The sequence below is a fragment of the Oratosquilla oratoria genome, chromosome 39, assembly GCF_046742065.1.
Source record: "Oratosquilla oratoria isolate Oo_2021 chromosome 39, ASM4674206v1, whole genome shotgun sequence".
Classification (NCBI taxonomy): domain Eukaryota; kingdom Metazoa; phylum Arthropoda; class Malacostraca; order Stomatopoda; family Squillidae; genus Oratosquilla; species Oratosquilla oratoria.
The window spans coordinates 33,917,504-33,945,501 of record NC_134815.1 but is presented as its reverse complement, the minus strand read 5'-3'; the positions used below and the strand labels follow the sequence as shown (position 1 = coordinate 33,945,501).

Genomic DNA, 27,998 nt, shown 5'->3' with positions numbered 1-27,998 from the left:
GATACTGGTATGAGGGCCGTAAGTACAATTTGTACTTCGACTCTGCCCTACCGTTCTCGCGGTTTCTATGCAATAGTCTGTATGACATGACAACAAGAATAAACTAGCGGACTGCCTGTCCCGACCTTTTGTGCCTCAGGGCTGCCCTTGCCCCCACTCTCTAAATCTTATATGAATGATCTCTCAGAGCCGGCTTACCCACGTAACCGGGCTATTACTCTTTTGTATGTGGGTTACACTAATCACATTAACAGACACAAAACACGTAATGCAGTACGTAATCGACGGGACAAGTATGGGAGCGACAGTGGCGTATCAAATTCAACACGTCGAAATACAAAACCGCATACATCAAGTGCAGCAAACACAAGAGAAAAATCACGAACCCTCTTAAAGTATAAGCAACACAAACACAAACATCCCAGTGAAGGACCACGCCTGTGTGCTGGGTAACCCACTGGGCAGTGGCAACACATTGGCCCGATTCTCGCTATCATGCTACTTGCTTTTGTTACTTCGTTTGAGTAGAAATGACTTCGGTTACGATCTTCAAACTTCCAAATGCCAAATAACATTGGCGTTATATAGCGAGAAGCTCAGTGACGAACTAAGAGGAGTTAAACCGGTTCACATGAAGAAATGTCACCCCAGAACGCCCATATGAAGAATCGTCAGTTCGTCACCCCATGAGGTCCAACCTGAAGAATTGTCACCCCAATACGCCGAATATCAACAGTGGAATAAAGATTAGGTTAGGTTAGGTTGAATGAGGGTTATGCTTATTGTCATCAACTTGTACAACCGAAGAATCGTAAACCCAGGATGGCCCATATGAAGAATTGTCACCCTAGGATAGCCCACATGAAGAATTGTTACCTTAGGATAGCCCATATGAAGAATTGTCACCCTAGGATAGCCCACATGAATAATTGTCACCTTAGGATAGCCCATATGAAGAATTGTCATCCTAGGATAGCCCATATGAAGAATTGTCACCCTAGGATAGCCAACATGAATAATTGTCACCTTAGGATAGCCCATATGAAGAATTGTCATCCTAGGATAGCCCATATGAAGAATTGTCACCCTAGGATAGCCAACATGAAAAATTGTTACCCTAGGATAGCCCATATGAAGAATTGTCACCCTAGGATAGCCCATATGAAGAATTGTCACCCTAGGATAACCAACATGAAAAATTGTTACCCTAGGATAGCCCATATGAAGAATTGTCACCCTAGGATAGCCCATATGAAGAATTGTCACCCTAGGATAGCCCATATGAAGAATTGTCACCCTAGGATAGCCCATATGAAGAATTGTCACCCTAGGATAGCCCATATGAAGAATTGTCACCCTAGGATAGCCCATATGAAGAATTGTCACCCTAGGATAGCCCACATGAATAACTGTCACTGGCGAAGTCTGGAGTGACGATTCTGTATAAAGTTGTAAGTTTGTAACACAGTATACTATGGTGCTTTTGCCACCAGCTTGCTGCTACTCACCAGTGTGGTGTTGAGGAGGATATTACAAAAAAACAAAAACAAAAACAAAAACGAGAATATTTTAATGATTGCTGCAAATAATCACTTTCATTTTTTATTTTATGAACATAAATTATTTCTAAATACAATATTGATGCTAAAAGACGAATCAAGTATGGTTCACTTCTTGACTTACGAGAGCTCAAGGTATTTAACCTTTCTTATTATATTTGACACAGAAAACGAAAATGTAGCGTAGATTAGCCAAAGCGGAACAATATTTTAGGAGAGGCACGTATGGGTATCTCACCCAGGCTAATACGTCGAGTGTTTCCAGATAAAAGGACACACACGCACGCACGCACACACACAAGACTAGAGGAAAAACTTGAAAAAATGACCGAACATTGGGAAAGTAGGTTCGGTAACATAGCAAAGATTGCGCAGAGAGTTGAAAAATTTGAGGAACTAGAGAAGATGAACAAAAACTTAACCAAAGAAATAGAAGAATTAAAAAGACAGTTAAAAGAAGTAAAAGAAGAGAATGGGGAATTAAAGAGGAATAATAAAGACAATAAAGAGGCCATAGCAAAAGAAGCACAGGGTTGGAAAAAATCCAAGAAAATAGTAAAGTTGCATTTACTGACATAATAAAACAGCAAATGAAAGAACAAACTGAAGACTCAGTTATTAAAGTGATGAGACAGAAGGAGAATATAGTAAGAGACTTAGCAGATAAAAAGAAATGTATAATTATATTAGGAATGGAAGAGAAACATAACCTAAATAGAAACACGAGAATGAATGAGGAAAAAGAAAAAGTAAGCAATTTACTAGAATTAGTTCAGGAAGATGAACCTGAAATCATGAAACAAATTGAAGAGATGTTTAGGCTCGGAAAGTATAGTACAGATAAGACCTGACCAATTAAGATTAAATTCAGGTCACAAACGACGGCAGAGAATATCTTAGCAAAAACAGGGAAACTAGCAAACAGTGAACAATATGAAAAGGTATGGATAAAAAGAGAAATGAATAAAGAGGAAAGAGAGGAGGAAAAAATGAAAAGACATGAAGCTAAGAAAAAAACGAGAACAGAACAGAGTCAGAAAAAGAGAAATTCTATTGGAGAGTAGTGAATATGAAAGAAAGGAAATACGACATACTAGAGAAAAACAAAAGGGAAACAGAGAATACAATGGAAGTGGCAGAAAACTAAAAGTGTCTTACATAAATATAGATGGATTAATAATAGGATTGAATGAGCTGAATGATTATCTGAAGGGAAAAGAACTGGACATAATGGGAATTGTAGAAACGAAATTAAAAGGTCCACTACCACCCAACAGTGTAGGACATGATGCATATAATTATTGGATTAGAAACAGAGAGACAAAACAAGGGTGTGGAGTTATGTTCCTGACTAAGAAGGATATAAACATAAGGTGTGTCACATATGGAAAGAATACAGTAGAGATGATTATGATAGAAGTGGAAGACAGAGATAAGAAGAGCAGAAAGTTTGTGATAAATTATGTGCCTCCGAAAACAGCCTCGTGGGAAGAGAGTGAACATAAAAATATGTTAGAAGACACAAGGATAGAATTAGGTAAGATAATGGTAGAGGAAGAATAGTTATGATGGGCGACTTTAATTGCAAAGAAGTCTGGTGGGAAGAGATGACAGTAAAGGGTGGAGACGATTCATGGGGAAATGTTCTACTCGAGATGATAATTGACCATACAATGACACAGTGGATACAGGAGAACACTAGGTATAGAAATGAAGAAGAACCATCGAGACTAGACCTAATAATCACATCTGAATACCAATAAGTAAAAGTGACCACATATTGATTGAACTGGAACTAAATGAGGAAAAATACATGAAAAATGAACAATATAGAAAGGGAAGATTGATGTATGAAAAACAAACTTTGACAAAATGAAATAATTCTTTCAAAAAGCTGACTGGGAAAGAATACACAAGGAGGAAACAGCAGTAGAAGAGAAATGGAGTATTTTGACAAAAAATGATAAAGAATGAGTGGAAAAGTATGTGCCAAGACAACAGCAAGAAAAATGATATGTAAAGTGCTGGTACAACAAAAGATGTAGGGAGTTAAAAGATAAAAGGGGTAAAGCTTGGGTAAAATGGAAAAAAAGACAAAAAACCTGAAAAATGGAAAATATATACTAGTTATAGAAATGAATATGTACAAGTGCGCAGAGAAGAAAAGATAAACTACGAAACAGATGTCATAGAAAAATGTAAAGATCAACCAAATTTATTTTACAGATTTGTAAACAACAAACTGAAAAACAAACAAGAATTAGAGAAACTACAGCAAGGAGGAGTCGGATACACAGAGGAAATAGAAATGGCAGAAATTATGAATAAGCATTTTAAATCGGTGTTTACAAGGGAGAACATACAACCTAGAAATATCGAATAGGAGAGAGTTCCCCCTATGAAAGAGATGGAAGTATCAAGAAATTAAATAATGAAACACTTGAGTAATCTCGATGTCAAAAAATCGCATGGACCAGATGAAATGGCAAACTGGATTATGAGAGAATGCAGGAATAAACTGACAAAATACATTGAAAGAGGGAAAAGTTACAGAAGATTGGAAAAGAGCAAATATAGTACCTATATATAAAGGGGGAACAAAGAAGACCCTACTAACTATAGGCCAGTCTCTCTTACAAGTACGATAACTAAAATCTGTGAAGGAATTATCAAAACTAAATGGGTAAAACATTTAGAAAAAAAAGTACTAAATCCAAGACAATTTGGATTTAGACAAGGTCGATCATGCGTCACAAACTTAATGTGTTTCTATTCAAGTCTAATAGATGTAATATAAGAAAGAGATGGATGGGCTGATTGTGCATTTCTAGACCTGAAAAAAGCTTTTGATAAGGTGCCACATAAGAAGTTGCTAAAGAAATTAGAAACTGCAGGAGGAATACAGGACAAACTGCTGAAGTGGATGGAAGACTTCTTGCATGAAAGAAAAATGAGAGTGGTGATAAAAGACAAACACTTTAATTGGGATGAAGTGATAAGTGGTGTTCCACAAGGAACAGTTCTGGTCCCAATAATGTTTCCTGTATATATTTTAATGATATGGATAAAGGAATTGAAAGTTATATGAGCTTCTTTGCAGATGATGCAAAATTGGTGAAAAAAGTGAACACTGAGGAAGATTGTGAGTCACTACAGAGTGATCTCAATAAAGTATGGGAATGGAGTAGAAAGTGGGAGATGGAATTCAATATTAAGAAGTGTAGTATAATGGAATTTGGAAGAAGCAAAAAAAAAAAAAAAAAAAAAAAAAAAGAATAGTGGGATCATATAAATTGGGAGAAGAAATAAAGAAAATAGAAAATGAGAAGGACCTGGGAGTCATTATTATAAATTATATGTCCCCTGAGAAACATATAAACAAGATTTTTGGAGAAACTTATAATTTAATAAGAACAATCAAAGTGGGTTTTACATACCTGGACGAAGAAATGGTGAAGAAAATACTAGTTACCTTGATAAGACCAAGATTGGAATATGCAGCGACGATGTCGTCACCAAGTACAAAAAAATGTATAACAAAACTTGAAAGAATACAAAGAGCAATTACAAAACTAGCACCAACACTCTCAAAACTATCATATGAAGAGAGACTAGTAAAACTTGAACTACAGACATTAGAACAAAGAAGAGAGAGAGGAGACTTGATAACTATCTATAGAATCATGAAAGGTATAGAAAGTATTGATAGAGAGGATCTAATAAAATGGGATGATAGAAATACAAGAGGACACGGAAAGAAAATCAAGAAAGACAGTTATAGAAGAGACCTGAAAAAGAACAGCTTTCCCCACAGAGTAATAGACATCTGGCACAAGTTGGACGAAAAAGTGGTGTGTGCAAAAACAATTCATGAGTTTAAAAACAGTTTAGATAAAATGAGATATGATGGCGGGACACCACGAGCATAGCTCCCCTTCCTGTAAAATACAACTAGGTAAATACATCGGTCAAAGTGACAGCGAAGTTTGGAACTCCAGGAAAACTTCAAGTTTCGTCGATCTCCACAACGAGGGAGTACCTTTGTTGTATTAGTAGGGAAGGAGAAAGCTCGTGGTGTAGTGGGAAGGTGAAGAAAAAGGAGAAAGGGAGGGATTACTGAGAAAAATGGAAGGAAATGAGGAAGGGGACGAACCGGCCCCGGACGTTAGAAGGGGTGTCAACAAAAGGAGTGCAGAACACACAGACGAGGGAGAACAGGGGAGCAGAGGTGTCAAAAGTAGAAATATAGATAATAGCCACTCAATGGAAAGAGAAGATAACTGTTTTTATGGATTTAATGATGGAGGAAATGACAACTCCCCTCACCCCCCTCCGACTAGTAAATCTAGAGGAGAATAAAAAAAAAAAAAAAAAAAAAAAAACGAAGAATGGGAGGTTAGGTTTAAACAATTAACACTAGTTACACAAAGAGTTGATAAACTGGAAGAACTAAAGAAGGAGAATCAAAACCTAACTAATGAAATAGATGAATTTGTGGCTTCACAGATTACTCTGCTACGCATAGGGGGTTAGCGTAACGAGTGCCCTCTTTTCTGGCGTTACGTAACGTAAACAACGCGGGGTTAAGAATCCACGGAGTGCTCGTCGCTAACGTTTATTGGCAATAGAAAACACGACTTTCTCATCTTCACACAACAGGTGCTGCCATTGAAACTATGGCAGCAGACAGTAATTGGGAGGAAGAGTAGAAGTAGTAGATGAAAAAACGAGTAGGCCGCGAAGGGAGCGGGTATACAACTGAAGGCGTTTCAAACCACACTGGCTGGAGGCGTGACGTGACATCACACCACCGCAACCGGTTCTTACACACCTTCTTAAGTCTAATTCTTAAAGTGAACATTGTACAAATAATGAGATGCTATCTTGCAGCACAGCTTGCAGACAACTTACAACGATAGTATTCTTAAGCAGACGAAGCTTCTGCTCGCAACATACTTAAATTAAAGCATTAGAAAAAACAAACTTGAAACCTCTTCCGAGGGGAAACGAGCCTTACGACAAAAAGATATGTAAACATGGGGATACACGGACATATAAAAAAGCCCCGTTACCTCTCGTAACGGCACACTCCCTTCCTAATTTTCTAGGGGGAAAATTACCAAATCTATTGACCTAGCAACACAAGCTCAGAAATGGGTCTTACATATTCATGGGCTTTGTTGTTTACCACAACTCTTACTTGGACCTTCCTGACTAAATCATCCTTGCCAGGGAATACTTTGTTTACAATACCCAAGGGCCACTGTCCTTGGGGACACTCTTGATTTTTTACCAACACTACATCATCCACCTTTACATTTGGAGAGGAATTGACCCACTTTCTTCTGGGTTGCAAAGAGGAAAGATACTCTTTCTTCCATCTCTTCCAGAATTCCTCAGCAAGGTGATGGACATGCTTCCATTGAGATTTGTATACCGCCTTAATATCTATCTCTTCAGGAAGAGTTACAGGAATATCAGTTTTCTGAGTGAGAAGGATGGACGGAGACAATATGAAAGGACTACTAGGGTCCGAGGAAACAGGAACTAAAGGTCTGGAATTCACGATCTTACATACTTCTGCAAAGAAGGTTACTAACACCTCATGTGATAATGCCTTGGGGTGATGGTTAGTCAGTATCACATTCATGATGTTGCGGACTATCCCCACCATACGCTCCCATGCTCCACCCATGTGAGAAGCATGAGGAGGGTTAAACAACCAAGTGCAACCTTGACTTGTCAAGAAACTATTGACATCACCACCTTCATCGGTAATGGCAAGCAAGTTCAGTGCTTTGACAGCACCTACAAAGTTCGTGCCTCTGTCAGAACGCATCATTTTAACTGGGCCACGAATACAGATTAATCTCTTTAAGGCATTAATGAAGGAGGAAGTACTCAATTCTTCTACAGTCTCTATGTGGATAGCTCTGGAAACAAGACAGGTGAACAGAACGCCCCATCTTTTACTTTCGAGGAAGGAACTTCTAGTGCGCCGAGTTTTTATATGCCAGGGGCCAAAAAGGTCAACTCCTACATAGGAAAATGGCGGATTGGGAGTAAGTCTATCGACGGGTAAGTCTCCCATCTTCTGAACACACACCTTACCTCTTACCCTTCTACAGGTGACGCATTTGGAAATGACCTTAGAAATGGTACGTTTCCCTCCCAAAATCCAGAAACCACCTGTACGGACGGCTCCTTCTGTAATCACTCTCCCTTGGTGGTGCACTGTCTCATGGTAGTGACGGATCAACAACAAGCCTAAATGGGATTCCTTTGGAATAATAATAGGCCTTGCAAGCATACCCAGTACATCACCGCCTTCACTCAACCTGCCTCCTACACGAAGTAGGCCCTTCTGGTCTAAATAAGGAGACAGAGATGCAATGGGACTGGAAGGAGGTAAACAAACTTCACCTTGCAATTTAGTCATGGCAGACGAGAAATAATCCTTTTGGTATGTCTGAACAATGAAATCAGCTGCATCTTCTAGTTGATCGGGTGACTTATGTCTGTTGCACATATGCCAACCTGAACAACACTTGTTACCTTGTTTGAAAGAACGGGCTATATGCTTAAGGAGAGCTACCGCTCTTACAAGTCTCCTCCAACAGGAGAAATTAGAGAACCTCTGAGCTAATGACGCAATTGCAGGCTCTACATTGCTTTTGTTTGCACTAACAAGGGGTTCAGACTCAATTGTGTAGTCTGATACCTTTACTTCTTTATCTGTCTCAGGGCTTACAAGAGGAAAACTTCCACTGGTGGATACAACATCCTCAAATAAGCTTGAGGGACCTGACAACCAATCACTCTGATTTAGGTCGGTTATTTCAAGACCACGGGTAGCCAGGTCTGCTGGATTACAATCTGTAGGTACATAATGCCATTGGTTAGGTTCGGTGGACGACCTAATGTGGTCTACTCTGTTACTCACGTAGACATGAAATCTACGCCTTTCATTATGAATATAGCCCAAGACAATCATGCTGTCAGAATAGAAATGTCTTGCGTCTAAGGGTTTGTCCAAGCAATCCGAGATGGAATTGCTGAGATTAACTGCCATCACTGCAGCACACAACTCTAACCTGGGAATAGTATGACCATGGCTGGGAGCTACTTTAGCTTGTCCCCTCACAAAACACACCTGGTAGCTTTTGGTATCACTGAAAACCTTAAGATATGATACAGCTCCTACTGCTACTCTGGAAGCATCTGAAAAGGTATGAAGCTCTATCCTGTGAGCTTGAGACAAAGAAATACTAGCAAACTGACGATTGATGCTTATGTCCTTGAGGTCCCTTAAGGACGTTAGCCATCTGGACCATTTGGTATGGATCTTAGCTGGTATGGGTTCATCCCAACCACACTTTAGATTGGTTATCTCTCTTAGGAGTAGTTTTCCCACTATTATTACTGGAGCTAAGAATCCCATGGGGTCAAACAGACTATTTACAACAGACAGTATCCCTCTTTTTGTCGAAGGCTTGTCTGAATCCATGAACTTATAGACGAAAACGTCTCTTTGGATGTCCCATAAGAGGCCCAGGCTAGACTGCATAGGCATAGAGTCAGAAGTTAGGTTCAGCTCCTGAAGGTTATCAGCCAGCTCACTGGTGGCAAACTTTTCCAGCACTTCCTTACTGTTGGAAGTGATCTTGTGCAAGCGCAGGCGTCCTCCTTCTTGGAGTGCTGACTTAGAGTCTTGGATTAACTTGTAAGCAGTCTCCGCATCTGGCAGAGATGCTAACCCATCATCCACGTAGAAATTGTTCTCTATGAAATAGCGAACTTCAGGAGAGGCATCTTCTACAGACTTACGCAAGCCATAGGTGGCAATGGCGGGAGATGGCGTGTTCCCAAAAACGTGAACAGTCATCCTATACTCAATCAACCTTTTGTCAGGGTCATTATCCTTGTACCAGAAGAATCTGAGGTAATCTCTTTGCTCAGTCTTCACTTTGAAATTGTAGAACATCTGTTCTACATCAGCTGCCACTGCTACAGCTTCCTGACGGAAACGTAGAAGAATCCCGAGAATGCTGTTCGTCATATCAGGACCTGACATCAGCATATCATTTAGGGAGAACTCTCTGGATTTGGCAGAAGAGTCGAACACAACCCTGATCTTGTCAGGTTTCTTAGGGTGGTACACCCCAAACAATGGAAGATACCAGCACTTCTGATCAGACTTCAATGGTGGTGCAACCTCAGCATGCCCACGATCTAACATCTTTTGCATGAAGGCCATCATATGCTGACGTTTTTCAGGCTTTGTGCTGAGGCTACGATGGAGAGACAGTGTGCGGTGCCACACAAAGTCTCTATTATTACTGGTGGCTACAACATTGGGACGGAAAGGCAGTGGCGCGACCCAATGACCACTTTGATCCTTGCGGAACTCTGAGTTCATAACATCCAAGAACTTCCTGTCTTCAATCGACAGGGCAGCCTTGTCATCATCTTTGGTTACCTTGAACAAATCATCCTTTACTTCAGAAACATGAATCCGGTTACCACATGGTGCGACTATAGAGGGACGTCTATCATGTACGAAGGATGTTTTGAAACTGCTAATGACAGGAGGCCTACAAGTGCCATGGAGACACACTTCCCCAATGATTGCCCAACCCAGACTGGTCTGTTGAGCTAGAGGGGCATTGACAGGTCCAATTCTCTGGTCAAAAATGTAATGAGCTGAAGGCACATCTCGACCAATGATGAGTAGAATCTCAGCTTCAGGAACCAGAGGTGGAATACATTCGGCCAGGTCGGACAGATGGGGATAACCACGAGCTATGGCGGGGGTGGGTATCTCTTCTCTTACATTGGGAATGCTGTCGCATTCCACTAACTGAGGGATATGTACCTCTTGTGAGTTATGCCAAGACACGATGGTGTAATTTTTGGTGGTGCGCCCAGAAGCGCCCGTTACACCTGCACAGGTAGCTAGACGATATGAAACCCGTTTGCTCAGCTTGTCAAACAAATCGAAAAACTCAGACCTTGCTAAAGAGCAATTGCACTGATCGTCTAGGATGGCATAACACCACACTCCGAGCTCTGGCTTACTTTCAGGATAGACCTTTACCAAGAAGGTCTTGGCGCAGGACTTACTCGTGGAAGTGGGGTTACTGCATATCAAGGTACATTTGGAATTGACCGCAGCATCCTCCCCTCCCTGAGTCCTTACTACGGGGGTAAGAACATTTGGAAGCGGCACTTGATTGACTACAGGGGAGCGAGGTGTTTTATCTTGAGCAACCTCCCTTCCATGCTGTGTAACCGCTTGAGTCGAACTCCTCTTCGACCTGGGTTCATCGTGATGTAAGGCAGTCACATGAGTATGGGCCTTACAGAGTTTGCAGAAAGTTCTCTCTTTGCAGCTGGAAGGAGGATGGTTACCTTTGCAACATCTGTTGCACACTCCTTTATCGTTTAAGAAAACCTTCCTCTCGCTCACTGACATGGTGCGAAAAGCCCTGCAGAAATCCAAATGGTGTACGTAGGCATCATGGTAGACGCAAAAATCTCCCTTTTCTGCCTTTCTTTGCTCGGTAGGACTAGCGGCGCCAACAGACCTGTCAGCGCCCGTGGTCGTCTTACTGCCACTGGACAACATGGTGTCAGTCTTCTTCACACGTACTTGAGGAAACTTAGAGGGAGGTGGCTTCTCTGGTTTCACAAAACCATCGGCTCCAAGGCTTTGATAAGAGAAACATGGATCATTCTCGACCCTTGCCATCTCCTTCACAAACTCAATGAAGAAGGAGAAAGGTGGGTACGGCACACCGTGAGCAGTCTTGTAGTTCATGGCTCTGCCAGTCCACGCTCTCTGTATACAGGGTGGAAGTTTTGCGACAATGGGATTGATGCCTGACGAGGCGTCATAATATGCAAACAGTGTACTGTATACAGGGTTAGCCTTCAAGGCTTCTATCTGGTACAGAATGTCACACAGGTCGTATAACCTTAAGGTGTCTCTAGGTGAAATCCTAGAGAAGTTGGTGAGCTTCTTTTTAATTGAAGTCTCAATGATCGAAGGGGCAGCAAACCTGTCATCCAAGCGCTCCCAAATTCTACTGCACGCCAGGGTTGGATTCTTGGCATTTGAGTTTCTAGTTGTACGGGCCCATTCTTTAGACTCAGGACCTAGGTACTTAACTAACAGGTCTATTTCCTCCTTACATGAGGTGCCTAACTCTTGCACGACTTCCTTGAAACTCTCCTTCCAAACAGCATAGTCTTCCGCAGTATCATCAAACGTAGACAGCCTGCTAAGAAGTAAATCCTTCCGCAAGAAGAACTTGCTCAAATCAGCAGAATTGGAGGTTGTCCCCAATCTAGGAGATGCACTCCGGGGAGGTTTTACTACAGGTGGTGACGCATAAGAAACATGGTTAGCAACAGGTTGCTGCGCAGGTTGCACAGACCTCACCTTTACTTTTTCGATACGAGGTTCAAAACTGAATGGAACATTGTTAGCAGGCTGTGAGTTAACTCTGAAATCAGAACAGGGCTTGAAAACAGGGCTTTCAGGATTCAAGCCTACCGGATCCTTCTGACTAGCGGAAACTTCAACTATACCACCCTGTTGCTCCACATATAGTTGGGTGCGGGTAGCGACTGTACCTTTTAATTGGTCCCAGTCACTGCATGTTTCCCAATCATCGTCGGCTCCTAAATGCCTAAGTTCGGCTTCGGCTTCTTCCAACTCCTTTTGCTGTGTCATAACTTTGAACTTGGCCTGCATTTCAGCCTGCTCTTTCATAAGCTGACCCTCCTGTTCGGCAAACTTGACTCTGATACGAGCGGTCTCCACCTTGGCTCGTTGCTTCCTTGCAACACTAACACTGGTGCTACTGGAACGACCTGACCTAACCGACCTTCTTGAACTGCCCTTCATGGAAGGGGGCATACAAAACTCAGAGTGGTCGACGAGGGATAAAGGAACTTGATTGGACTTCGGGTCATCTTGTAAAAACGGTTCAGTGTGGTGTTCCTCTTCCGTGACTTCAACTGAGGAAGAGGAAGCATAGTTACTGATTACCTGACGAAAAGATGCCTGAAAATCCCTGTCTTCGTGCTTCACTGATTCAGCACGAGCCAGACTTTCTGAAGTACGTTCACGCATTAAGAATTCCAGATACCTTTTTACAGTATCCTGGTACACAGCATGGGCCTTATACAACCAAGGACTATGATTCGGTTCTTCCAATAAGGCTTGTACTCGTTCTCTACTCGCCCTTACCCTCTCTTCATGCTGATCAGACGCTCTCTGAAAGGCCTCTTGCCCTTCAGCCGTGAGGACTCTGACCCTACCGGAGACGGGTCCTTCATCTATACTGTGGTTGGAAGACATATTGCCAAGCGAGAGAAACAGTGAGAGACAAGACAGTAATATGATAAAGAAGACAAGGAAAACTCGAACTTAATCGAAAACCACGGAGTACGTTACCACACTCCTAACTATACGACTATTGAGGTAGACAACAACAGATTAAACCCTACATTTGGTTCAATCTAAAAATGCACATTAGTCGCATGCTTATATTAACATATGACAGGATTTTAGGCAAGGTAGCTTGCCTTCAAAGGAAAACCCATGCTTACATAAATACGATGGGTTTGTTATGTAAACAAACATTAGAAACCGCAACCATACATTGTTGCCACATCACACTCGCGCGCCGATACGATTACTAAGACGACACAAGATCACTACACTTTGGCGCCACTACACTTAACTTGCGCCATTACACTTAACTTGCGCCACTACACTTCAGTGTACACACGCAACTTATGCCGGGAAGGCGGCACATCAAGTTCATGTGGTGACGACGAGGGGAATCTAGACGTGGCAACGGCGTGCAGGGCGTGGTCTGGCCATATCCTCAAGATGGACTTGGCATACTGCATGGCTAACTTTTAACTCCTTCGCAGCGGCTCTTTTCATTCACCTCTTCACGAAAGCGATTTTCTTGGCAGAGAGCGCCAATGGCCATCGTTTTTTCATTGTGGCTTCACAGATTACTCTGCTACGCATAGGGGGTTAGCGTAACGAGTGCCCTCTTTTCTGGCGTTACGTAACGTAAACAACGCGGGGTTAAGAATCCACGGAGTGCTCGTCGCTAACGTTTATTGGCAATAGAAAACACGACTTTCTCATCTTCACACAACAGGTGCTGCCATTGAAACTATGGCAGCAGACAGTAATTGGGAGGAAGAGTAGAAGTAGTAGATGAAAAAACGAGTAGGCCGCGAAGGGAGCGGGTATACAACTGAAGGCGTTTCAAACCACACTGGCTGGAGGCGTGACGTGACATCACACCACCGCAACCGGTTCTTACACACCTTCTTAAGTCTAATTCTTAAAGTGAACATTGTACAAATAATGAGATGCTATCTTGCAGCACAGCTTGCAGACAACTTACAACGATAGTATTCTTAAGCAGACGAAGCTTCTGCTCGCAACATACTTAAATTAAAGCATTAGAAAAAACAAACTTGAAACCTCTTCCGAGGGGAAACGAGCCTTACGACAAAAAGATATGTAAACATGGGGATACACGGACATATAAAAAAGCCCCGTTACCTCTCGTAACGGCACAGAATTAAAAAGACAGTTAAGAGAAGTAAAGGATGAGAATGAGGAATTGAAGAGGAGTAATAAAGAGAATAAAGAGTCCATAGCAAAAGAGGTAAGTGGTTGAAAAAGTACAAGAGAACAATAAAATGGAATTTAAAGATATAGTAAAACGACAGATGAAAGAACGAACTTAGGACACAGTTATTAAAGTGATGAGGGAGAAGGAGAATATAGTAAGAGACTTAGCGAATAAAAAGAAATGTGTAATTATATTAGGGATGGAAGAGAAGTATAATCTAAATAGGACTACAAGAATAAAGGAGGAAAAGGAAAAAGTAAATAAGATTTTAGAAGTAGTTCAAGAAGGTGAACCAGAAACAGGGAAAATAGAAAAAATATATAGGCTAGGGAAATACAATACAGATAACACCAGAGAAATGAATAAAGAGGAAAGAGGAGGAGAAAACGAAAATACTAAAAGAAAAAAAAAAGAAAGAAAAAAAAAACGTAGTCAGAAAAGGAGAAATTCTATTGGAGAGTAGTGAATATGAAAGTGAGGAAATGGTTCATAGCAGAGAAAAACAAAAGGGAAATAGAAAACGCAATGGAAGCAGCAGAAAATTAAAAGTATCTTACACAAATATAGATGGCTTAATAACAGGCTTGAACGAACTGAATGATTACCTGAAGGGAAAAGAACCGGACATAATGGGAATTGTAGAGACAAAATTGAAAGGTCCACTACCACCCAATAGTGTAGGACATGGTGCATATAATTATTGGATTAGAAACAGAGAGGTAAAACAAGGGGGTGGAATTATGTTCCTGACTAAGAAGGATATAAATGTGAGGAATGCCACATATGGAAAGAATAGAGTAAAGATGATTATGATGGAAGTGGAGGACAGGGAGGTGAAGAGCAGGAAGTTCGTAGTAAATTAAGTGCCTCCTAAAATGGCTTCGTGGGAAGAGAAAGAACACAAAAACATGTTAGAAGACACAGGGAGAACACTAAATAAGATAATGGAAGATGGAGGAAGAATAGTTATGATGAGTGACTTTAATTGTAAAGAAATCTGCTGGGAAGAGATGACAGTGAAGGGTGGAGATGACGTATGGGGAAATGTACTACTTGATATGATTATAGAACATACAATGACGCAATGGATACAAGAGAATACTAGGTATAGAAATGAGGAAGAACCATCGAGACTGGACCTAATAATCACATCAGAACCCGAAATAGTGGACAAAATCGAATATAAGACACCAATAAATAAAAGTGACCACATATTGGTTGACCTGGAACTAAATGAGGAAAAATACACGAAAAAAACCAACAATATAGGAAGGGAAGATTGATGTATGGTAAAAGAAATGATAAAATAAGAGAATTCTTTCAAAAAGCAGACTGGGAAAGAATACACAAGGAGGAAACAACAGTAGAAGAGAAATGGAATATTTTGACAAAAAATGATAAAGAATGAGTGGAAAAGTATGTTCCAAGACAAAAGCAAGAAAAAGAATATGTAAAATGCTGGTACAACAAAAGATGTAGGGAGTTAAAAGACAAAAGGGATAAAGCTTGGATAAAATGGAAAAAAGACAAAAGACCTGAAAAATGGAAAATATATGCTAGTTATAGAAATGAATATGTACAAGAGTGCAGAGAAGCAAAGAGAAAATATGAAAAAAATGTCATAGAAAAATGTAAAGATCAACCAAAACTATTCTACAGGTTTGTAAACAACAAACTCAAAAACAAACAAGAATAAGAGAAACTATAACAAGGAGGAATTGAATACACAGAGGAAATAGAAATGGCAGAAATTATGAATAAGCATTTTAAATCGGTGTTTACGAGGGAGAACATACAACCTAGAGATATCGAGTGGGAGGAGAAAGTCCCCCTATGAAAGAGATAGAAGTATCAAGGAATGAAATAATGAAACACTTGAGTAATCTCGATGTCAGAAAATCGCATGGACCAATAAGCAGTTCATTGAAAGAAGTAAAAGCTCCAGAAGATTGGAAAAGAGCAAATATTGTACCAATATACAAAGGGAGAAACAAGGAAGACCCTACTAACTATAGACCAGTCTCTCTTACAAGTACGATAGGTAAAATTTGTGAAAGAATGATCAAAATTAGATGGGTAAAGCATTTGGAAAAAAACAATGTACTAAACCCAATGGAATTTAGATATAAGGACGATCATGCATCACAAACTTAATGTGTTTCTATTCAAATCTAATAGATGTAATACAAGAAAGAGATGGATAGGCTGATTGTGCATTTCTAGACCTGAAAAAGATTTGATAAGGTGCCACATAAGTTGTCAAAGAAATTAGAAACTGCAGGAGGAATACAGGACAAACTGCTGAAGTAGATGGAAGACTTCTTGCATGAAAGAAAAATGAGGGTGGTGATGAGAAACGAACACTCTAATTGGGATGTAGTGATAAGTGGTGTTCCACAAGGAACAGTTCTGGCCCCAGTAATGTTTCATATATATATATATATATATATATATATATATATATATATATATATATATATAATATCTATATATAATATATATAATATATATATATATATGTATACATTAATTATGTGGATAAAGGAATTGAAAGTTATATGAGTTTCTTTACAGATGATGCAAAATTGTTGAAAAAAGTGAACACTGAAGAAGATTGTGAGTCGCTACAGAGTGATCTCAATAAAGTATGGGAATGGAGTAGGAAGTGGGAGATGGAATTCAATATTAAGAAGTGTAGTATAATGGAATTTGGAAGAAGCAAAAAAAGAATAGTGGGATCATATAAATTGGGAGAGGAAGAAATTAAAAAAGTAGATAATGAGAAGGACCTGGGAGTCATTATCATGAATGATATGTCCCCTGAGAAACATATGAATAAATGTTTTGGAGAAACTTATAATTTAATAAGAACAAAGTGGCATTTACATACCTGGACGAAGAAATGATGAAGAAAATACTAGTCATTTTGATAAGACCAAGATTGGAGTATGCAGCGACGACGTGGTCACCAAGTACAAAAAAATGTATAACAAAACTTGAAAGAATACAAAAAGCATTTACAAAACTGGTACCAACATTCTCAGAAATATAATATGAAGAGAGACTAGCAAAACTTGAGCTACAGACATTAGAGCAAAGAAGAGAGAGAGGAGACTTGATAACTATTTATAGAATCATGAAAGGCATAGAAACTATTGATAGAGAGGATCTAATAAAATGAGATAGTAGAAATACAAGAGGACATGAAAAGAAAATCAAGACAGTTATAGAAGAGACCTGAAAAAGAACAGCTTTCCCCACAGAGTAATAGACGTTTGGAACAAGTTAGATGGGAAAATGGTGTATGCAAAAACAATACATGAATTTAAAAACAGTCTAGATAAAATGAGGTATGAAGACGGGACACCACGAGCATAGCTCCCCTTCCCGTAAAATACAACTAGGTAAATACATATATATATATACAGTAAACTCGCGCTTATCCGAACGTGTTTTAACCGAATAATCGCATTAACCGAACATTTTCTCAATACGGTAGACATCGCTTTAACCGAACGTATTTGGATCTCAACCGAACATTCAAACACCCCGCCGCCTCTTCCGCCACCCCCGCAAGCTTCACCAAGTGCTCACACGGTGGCAGCACACTCCATATTTACACCTGATCGGCTGTTTGGCGGTACATACATTCGTGAGTCCTCTCGGTGACGATACGGTATCACAAGCTCTCCTTAAACATTTTCTCTTTATACTCTATAGAATATGTTTATGAATTATTATAAGCATTTCCATGTGTATGTTAAGTTTACAGGTACGAATATTGCAGCAGACATTACCGCCAAAAAACTCTACGGGAACGAAACATACAAAGTAGGATTAACCGAACATTTCGATTAATCGGACATTTCTAATCCCCCTTGGAGTTCGGATAAGTGGAAATTTACTGTATATATATATATTCATTTATCAACCACAATTCACTTTAATTCTAAGCCATCAACATCGAGAAGCTCAAGGAGGCATACATGCAGAAATTAAAACGTGGTACAACCAAGGACTTGAACCTTCACTAGCACTTGACAATTGATAGACTTCACCGATTGCGCCATCAAGAGAGATATAAGTTGAGCGCAAACTTTCTTATATATTTGTATGCTCGAGTTACATACACGTACACGAAATTTTGCATTTAACTCTTCTCCACCATGATAGTACAATTAATATGTATACAACACGGGAAAGTATTCGTACAACACTGAATGGGTCTCAGTGAACAGATTTATATTCATCAACCACAATTAACTTTAATTCTAAGCCATCAACATTGAGAGGCTTGAGGAGGCATACATGCAGAAATTAAAACATGGGACAGCCAAGGACTCGAACCTCCGCTAGCACGTGACAATTGATAATGACAACCAATTGCGCCATCAAGAGAGATATAAGTTGAGCGCAACTTTTCTTATATATTTGTATACTCGAGTTACATGTACACGAAATTTTGCATTCAACTCATCTCCATCATGATAGTACAATTGGTAAGTAAACAATGCGGGAAAGTATTTGTACAACACTGATTGGCGGTGGAACCTTTCTACGAGCCAATGGACTCGTGGAAAGGTTCCACTGCCAGCTGAGTCACTAAAAGCACAGCAACCCTCATATGGTTGTGCCAATGCTTTTCCTCTGGTGCTTTTCTCCATCTGCAACACTCCCAAGGTCGACAGCGACGTATCTCCATCTCAGTTAGTATATGCAGAGAACCTTTGCCTTCCCAGGGAGATAGCCAACCCTGCTGTCGGCGACCCTGACTGACACACCCTCCGTCAACTACTCAGGGAGACCTTTGCCAACACCCGTCCCCCGCCACCACGGATGACACGCACAAACCCAGTACATGTTCCCCTGTCCCTTGATTCAGCGGACCATGTCTTTGTCAGGAGGGACTCCAGACAAACCCCTCTCCGACGACCGTATGATGGACCCTACAAAGTTATCAATAGGTCAGCAAAGCACTTTCTCATTGACCGAGGTTCTAAGCCAGATCACATTTCCATCGACAGGCTCAAACCAGCTCACCTCCCTCCTTCTCTCCATTCCAACCCTTCCCACCTCCTCTCCCTCTTACAACACATCCCTGCCACTAGTCCACATCAAGGCAGCCCACCTCTTCCTCCCACAAGAACTGTTCTCCCAACCCTCAACACATTACCTTCCCCTCGGACTCAATTTCGACTTCACCTTTACCCCACTCACCTACCCGTCTATCTCCACAACTCTATGCCCAGCCAGGACCCTCTTGTCAAAACCACGACCACACCTACAACTGGCTGCCACCTTCTCCATTATCCAGCCCATCCTCTCCAGAGATCTCGCTCGACGGGACAATCACCCGCTCAGGCTGTCTGGTCAGAAGGCCTGCTCATTACTCTCAGTCTGCTCGTGAAACTCCCTACCCTCTGCGCTGCTCACTTCCAAAGAGGGGGGGGGGGAGTGGTGTGATGACGTTGTCTCAACCGCCGATGCCGGACACACCGGAGATATCTGCTTTCCTGTTCGGTCCAACTCAGACTGATGACGTCACCAACGCGAGCGGAGGCGTATCCATTTGCCAAGGCTCACAGCTTGCTCACGCGGACCACAGCCAAAGAGAAGGCGGCCAATCAGAAGGCTAGACGTGCCAAAGGGACCCATCCGTGATCCCGCCGCGGGATTTATAAGGACGGCCTCTTGCCGACCGAGATCAGAACATCCTCACCAATCACAGCAGCAACAACTCGCCTCCAGCTCCAAGACCTTCTTCCTCCTAGCATCGATCGATGACCCCCAGTTCCTGATTTCATGAAGGCTCACCTGATTTGGCGATTAAGAGATAAAGATTACTGTGTAGTCAGGATTTTTATTTCTTCCTTAGTTGTCCATACCAGAACACCACACTGGATATGAAGGGATTGGGAGCCAGGTTACATATGAGAGGTGAAGGTGGGGGGGGGGGAGGTTTCCATATATTCGGGTGACTGGATGTATTTTATGTGTTGAAATTTCTCTTGGGCATCCTATCCAGTAATTTTAAACAACATAAATTGATATAGAATTTGTGGCCATTGCACTACCCACTAAATGTTGACTGTACCTAGCGCTGGTCAGGGCGTTACTGTGCCTGTCCCTGGGATCAAGTCAGATGACATGACCCACAAACAACTACCCCCACCAGAAGGTTCAGAATGCTGTTGTCTGGTTTATCACGGGTACGCAATGGAGTGACTTCAGAACTCCTGAATCACTACACCAAGTTGCCAATATCCATCCACTCAACCAACGTAAATATAAACTTCACTTTAGACACCATATAAACTATTTGTCTTCTGTGCCTCTTCCCTGAGCAGTATGCACGAAAAATCATATATAATAAGGTGAATATTACCCTACAAGATATTTACTGTTACTCATGGGAAATGAAATTGACTCCCTTCTCATAGAAAATATACACACACTTCTCAAGAACAAAAATACTTCCACATGCACAAACATATACAAATACTTTTTCTACTACTAAAGCTCACTTCATTTCTTTCTCCCAGACTGTATCTTCTCATTTCAATTGACCTCTAACTTTTTTTCCTGTCTCTGCCTTTCTCTACAACTGTCTTTGATCATTTGCCTAGGTTTTATTGGTTATTATTGTCAAGTAATCTGTATATGAGAGAACATTAGTGTTTTGGTCTCATTCAGGAGTTGGTAGATCACCCATGAAGGGGTTGAATAGTAAGGGTGAATATCAAACCTTTAGAGACTCCATTGTACAGTCTTTTTGTACCTGCAATTTGTTTGTTTTGGGTTATACTGTATTGTCTTCCTTCTATAAAGTTGGTTTACTGCTTCCTGTTATTGTTATGGATATCTGTCTCAATAATGTTTTCATTATATTAGATGGCACAGTAATATATATTTCAATGTTTGTTACACGGAGGTTAAGAAAAAAAATAATTAACCATGTTTAGGATATTATTGATCAAGAGTTGGTACAATGTACAAACAGGCTACATAAATAGATATCAGTCTCATCATGTACTGTACCTTAAGATATGTATCGGTGTACATTTGTGCAAAAATAAGCTCATCTTGCCCTTGAGCAAGCATGAGTTGTGCAATGCGTGTGTGGACAAGGACTTAAGCAGTAGGAAAAGCTTTTAACTGTTTTGTCTAACAAGGTTGAGGTCATGACATGATTAAAGTTTGGATACAAGAGTAAACAATTTTACACAAGTTGATGAAATTTCCATTATTTGCAGACCATCCTATCCAGGTACTGTAAGTCTATGAAACTTCATCATGGATTCAGCTTACCTGGAGAGGTATAACTTTAAATCTTGAGTTATAACTTATCTGATCAATCCACAGGGTACTCAAATCACCACTACCATGATCATGTTCCTCGTATCTCATTTCTGTGATTCCAGTCCTCTTGTACTATGAAGGAGAAACAGTGAAGAGCTGAAATCTCCATATATACATGTATATGATACTTATATATATGTATAAAGCATTTAAACCATAATATACAACATTTTTGTCAATATAAACTCCAGTTTGCAGTAACAAGAAAAGCATGTCAGCAGATGTGATATGCTGGATTATTTAACAGATTTTAGTTGCAATGAAACAAGTTATCGCTGTTGGATGTCCTCTAAGACGTGGCCACTGATCACCATGAAGTATGAATTATTCCTATCTTCACAATAGGTAACTAGACTCTCATATACAGATATACAGTATTATATTTCTGGTGTTTTGTACCTGGTAGATATTTAATTTTTTCCTGTAAACTGTCAAAAGGCATTATATTTGATTAGGTTTAAATACCTACTGTATGGATAGTAGATGGTATTAACAGTAAAATAACTTGAGATAACTTGCAGATATGATGAAAATATTTACACAAAGAGTTGGAAAGAACTAGAACAATAGCATGTACTGTAATAACAACAATAAGTTAACTAAGGTGATAATGTGAATATTAATCTCATGATAGAGGAAAAATTAATGTAACATGGCTGGAAATTAAAAACTGTCACTAACTTTCATAGAGCAATGAAGATGACATCTAGGAATCACTAAAATATAACTTATTAAATTTCACATATTCACTCCTATCCTTACTATGCACAATTATCCTTAAAGCACAATTATTACATACTGTGCCAGCTTTAAGATGGTGGGTGGGTATTGATTATTTTATTCTCTTAGTTTCAAGTGTGAGACAGCTTCCTGTACAAATAATATATAATACTTGTACAACTTGACCACAGTAAAAATCTTTTATAATTTCTTTTATGATAATTGTATAAGGTGAAGCAAGAAGTCTAGGCTTTGGCAAATAACGGAAGTCTCCAGCACTTGAGGTGCGTAGGCCTAGTACTCGGAAGCTTATGGATATAGCTACCTATGCTAAATAATTACTACATTTTCTAACATAGTATTAGGTTCAACATTTTAAAATTTAAGTTATATAACCATAATTTGTTTGTTACAGAAACTATATTGAATATACATAAATGCTAGTAGAGAAGTTTCACATAATTGTGTAAGATCTTTGTTGAGAGTATTCATACAACAAACATTACTTCTCAAATATTTTTTTTTCAAAACTGAAAAGGATAAATTCTGCATCAATATCAAACTTGTTCATTATGTCAAAGATTTATGCCTCTGCTTTTGAGTAATGTTCAGGTATTTATTGTAACTGTTGTGACTCTGGGAGAACATAACTGAAGTAATGCATAACTTGTATATATCAGCTCTGCATCTATGGAGTGAATAGAGGTATTGACTGCATAATATATTATTAACTAATGATTTACCAAATTGAAAAAGTAGGCATGTTGAAACAAATACAAAACATTATTAATTAATATCTGTTGCAAATAAAACTTAATTCCAAAACTTTTTACAGTGCTAATAGTTTGAAAGCTGGTAAATAATTTCGTTGTAGTCATTCACTGGAGATGTGCATGTAACTGCAAAAATGCAATGAAATATATGACTGAACATCAACAGTATTTTAGTTAAGGTTTAGCAGGGAGAATATGCATAGAGTGAAAGTTTAATTCAAATATTTTTCTTGCATTGAAAAAGCAACAAATAAAGAGAATAACATTGGTATCACCAGGCACTATATTGATGAATGACTTTAGAAAATTCCATCTATTGTGTTGTATCATATAATTCACCACTTAACATGAGAGAGAGAAAAAAATCAATCAACAACATTTGTACTATTCTCCAATAAATTTATACAGTGGGTTCATGAGCTTTGAGTGTGCTATGTTGCAGATATCTCATGCATAACTTCTGAATTGTCGAGCTCACAATATGTGTTTCCATATTGAATGCACTGATTATAGCAGTACTCAAGTAGGTCACCCTTTTCTATTCCCCATCAGTCCTATTCTAACAGGAGAATTTTATTGAAATATATAACAATTTGAAATATGGTTTAAAGAGTATCGAATCAAAACACATTATTGCCCCACACTTACTCCCGATACTCCTCATAATTACTTCACAAATTTCATATTGTTTTCACACTGTTATAAGCCTCATTTCCAAGTGAAATCACTTCACCTTTTAAATCATACTAAACATCTTTTTTTAATTCTTCCTGCTCTTTCGAACTTAGTCGTACTTTCTTTTCCTCAAACAGGAAATTTTCTTCCACCTGAAGTACCACCCATCATAGCTCTAGAGGCAGCACAGGTATTATGAAATCCTAATACTGTTAAACAGATAGAATTCATGAGAACACAAGCACCAAGCACATGTTATGATTTAGTATCCTCAAAGATGACATCATGAAGTTGGCTGACAAAGTAAAATATGCACAGCAACTTCACGGAAGTCATGAGCAGCAAGGACAGACACTATGAATTGAGAAATTTAGGTTTATGCATGAAACTAATGAATTGTGGAACATGAATTGCATGAAACCCATGGGCCCACTGTATTTCCTTTTGGAATTTAAGTAAATTAAAAGAATTTAAGCATTTAAGACTTGTGTGAACTGTCTACAGTTGAAAAAAAAAGAATGCTGATGATTAATACAAAGAAAAACTGTGTTCTTTGGTATGTTAATGCATATGCATAAAAATCTTTGGTATGGTATGATATCTGTACATGCATGTATGGCTCAGGAAACAAGTTTCTTGATACTCACTAGTGTGCAATCTTGGTGTCTGGTAACAGACTTAAAAAATGTCAGTAATTTGTCATGGATAAACAAAGAAAGTTTACTTATTTGTTATCTTGATTAGCACTGTTAGCTTTTTCAGTTATATGTAAATTGAGTACATGCCTTAGCTGGCAATCTTCCTTATAAGAAGGAAGATGCCTTTTGGTATATAAACAAAGAGATACATAAATAGTAAATTAAAACCCTTCTGATACCAATACATGCTAGCAAAGCATAGAAGAACTTGTTGCCCCGACTGTACAAAACATACAGGGTTGACGCTCTACAGATATTGTATAAATGTATATACATTCTTCCATTTACAATCAGTATCTAAGAAAAATCATAACAAGAACAACCTTATTAAACAAAAAATGTACATCACACATTCAATTGTATCATTTGAATGAAAACCAAAATCTAACAATGACTTCTTTGTAAAAATATCACATCAGATTTTCTTCATGAAATAATAAGAATGATTGTATTTAAGTTAATAATATAAAATGGTACTATGTATGATTGCACTAGATTACACATGTGTATGTTAATAATAAATGTTGCTTTAAGTTTCACAGACTGGAAATTTGGAGCTCTAGAGTGACTGCCAATGACTTTCAGGTCCTCCCATAGATCTCTTCTGAAAGAGACACTGGAATGTTGTCTATGTTATATTAGTGTGGAGCTATTTCTATGTCACTGCCTTCTAGTAATGGAGGGAGGGGAGCAGTCAATAGTTGTCAGCTCTTATGTGAAAAGGTGGATGAAATACAAAACTGTAGAGATCTTAGGAATACATCTCTGATTGGAGGTGACGGTGCTGACAGGTTTTGAAGATGTGTGGTAGGGAGTTGATTCTCTCTGATGTTCATCTTGTAGGATATCCACATGCAGGTACCTGTCATTGGTATATGATTGTAGATGTGCACACAATGTGTACATGTGTGTATTTTTTCTGCAAAGATTATAATCTGGATATCATTCTCACTTCATTTCTGGGTTTAGTGGAGAATCAGAATAGTCAATTTTCTAGGTGTCATAGTATCTGATCATAGAGCCAGGTGAAGGGCATTTGTTCTTGCATCCACATATCTTTTGTTAACTATATAACAATGGATTCTGTATTCATAGATACACTTTAACTTCAGTTTTCATACAAAGAGAATTGAAGCTATTGACAGTGAAGCAACTATTCACAGCCTATGATAAACAAGGTTGCAATCACTGAAGATCAAGATTGGCATGTATTGCTTTGGTTTTGCTTCAACTACAAATAGTGGTGATTAAAACCTCTTTGTGTATTACATCCAAAATCAGTGATTACTCTGAATGCCTTTGATTTCATGGCATACTTGTTAGATCTTGTCCTGGCTAATGGTATAATTCTATTCAGTATAGGTGGTTTACAGACTAAAGGAGTACTGATGCATAGTCTTTATGGTGTAGTCTCAGGGAGAAATATGGAAGTCACACTACAACTATTACTTTCTCTTCTTTTTTTTAATAATGGCAGATCCAGTACTTTTAATCTTTCCTTATATGACCTTTCTTTCTATGTTTGGATTAATTTGGTTGATGCTTTTTGCATTCTCTTGATCTTGTATCCTAAATTTTGTGCGGGGATCACTGTTGTAAAAATAAGTTATATAAAGAAATTGATTTTCAATATCTAAATACTATGATTTGTGTTGTACAAATGAACATATTAGACTGAAGTATCACTTATTAGATAACACTCAATAAAAAAAAAAGCCAATTAATTTTTAACACTAAAAAAGGTTCCTACAAAGATGCATATGTATTTTTTTTATAAAGGTTTGGACTACAGTATGAAGAATGATCATGACTTCAGCAAAACAAACAGTATGTGGTTTTTTGCAACAAATCTGAGCACCTACCAGTAGGTGCTCAGATAAGAGGGAGGGTGGAGGGGTGTGGAGTGTATTCAGGGATGGAATGGGTGGAAATGATTTTATGCCTTTCCCTTTTTGGCTACCTCCCTTGTAAGGGGGGAAAAGCCTTGGTATATGTATGTATGTATGTGGTTTTTGCAACATAAGTACCAGAATCTTATTATGAAAAGGTAGTCTGTGCTATCATAGAAAGTTTATATAATATAATTATTTCTTTTTCCTAGCTCAATGTTAGAACAGAGCACCTTGTAACTTTTGTTATATTTGAACTTCACCCAAGCATTCTTTTTTCAAACAATAACTCTTGAGTGTGGTTAAATTTTTGAGTATTGCTTGGAATGATGGGAAAAATCATATAAATCTACAGCTAAAGGAATCATTACTCGATATTGCAATTTTCGCTTTATACACAGGTGAGTGAAATATGTGGAGTTATAATGGAGGCGTTCTTATACAAGTTGTTTTTGTTCAACTGTTGTATATTACTCATTTTGAAAACGTTCCAGTGAGAATGGATGTTATTTCCCATTCTTTTTTGTGCCGATACCTAAACAATAAATATGTCGTCCTTATCCTTCTCTTTCGGTGCTTGGCGGAGAGATTCAAGACCCATGAGCATCTGGCTATTGCCCTGTACAGTAAGGTGTCCACTGAGGTACGCTTGCAATGGTGACAGGGTGCCATCAAATATAGCAAGGAGGTCACTCTTAGATATAGTTACTGCTACATCTGGTGTCACTTTGGGCAAGTCTCCTTCTACTACTTGCTTTACACCTGTGAAGGGAATAAACTGGCTATTAAGAGGGCTTCATTTGAAACAAATATACATGTACTTTGTATATATGATTTACTAGAAATATGACTACAGAATAAAAGTAAAACTAATTTAATCTAATTTTCTATAAATGTGTTAAGTAAAGATAAAACTTAGTAATGAATAGATTTTAAGGTACAGTAGTCCCTCATTATCAACATGGGTTTGGTACTGAAGATATCAGTCGATATCCAAAACGTCAATACTAATTTTTGCTTAATAAGTATCAGCTGGTTTCAATGTTTATTATGTATTACATTGTTTTATATTCTATTATTATATACAACTCATTTTGCCATGCTTATTGGAAACATACTTGCTAAATCACTGAAAAACAACAACTATATGTACAGCATTACTATTTACTAACTAAATAGAATGAGGTGGGGGAACTGAATTCTGTCCAGCATTGCATGCCAAAATGCTGCATGGTGTGGGAGTCATACTGCCACCCACCAATATTGTTCAACCACTTAAATAATATCTACTACCCATACTGTATTGTTATTGATTACATATCAAGCAAAAAAGCAGAGGCTATGGGGTTAGGTGTGGGTCTTACATCTAAAGTGTGTTAGAGAAACCAACCTGTTTTGAAGAGTGTAGTATTTTACCTAGTTGTATTTACCTAGTTGTAATATACGGGAGGGGAGCTATGCTCGTGGTGACCTGTCTTTGTATCTCTCTGCATCAAGTTTTATCTTAAAATCTTGTATAGTGTTAGCACATACTGTTTTGTTGTCTAATTTGTTACATGTATTTATCGCTCTGTGTGGGAAACTGTTCCTTTTCAAGTTTTTACTATAACTATCCTTTTTCAATTTTTTTCCGTGTCCTCTTGTTTTACCG

At 38.9% G+C, this 27,998-nt stretch overlaps 1 protein-coding gene across 10 annotated transcripts in view; it reads right to left on the bottom strand.

Annotated features, from left to right (window-relative positions):
* Nucleotides 1-21,181: 21,181 nt before the first annotated feature.
* LOC143020349 (stomatin-like protein 1) overlaps nt 21,182-27,998 on the bottom strand; it is a 45,376-nt gene continuing 38,559 nt past the window's right edge. For all 10 annotated transcript variants that reach the window (XM_076176691.1, XM_076176697.1, XM_076176699.1 and 7 more), the window contains one exon: nt 21,182-27,109. In XM_076176691.1, the coding sequence (XP_076032806.1) occupies nt 26,883-27,109 (227 nt within the window). In that variant the 3' untranslated portion in view covers nt 21,182-26,882. The remainder of the gene's footprint in view (nt 27,110-27,998) is intronic.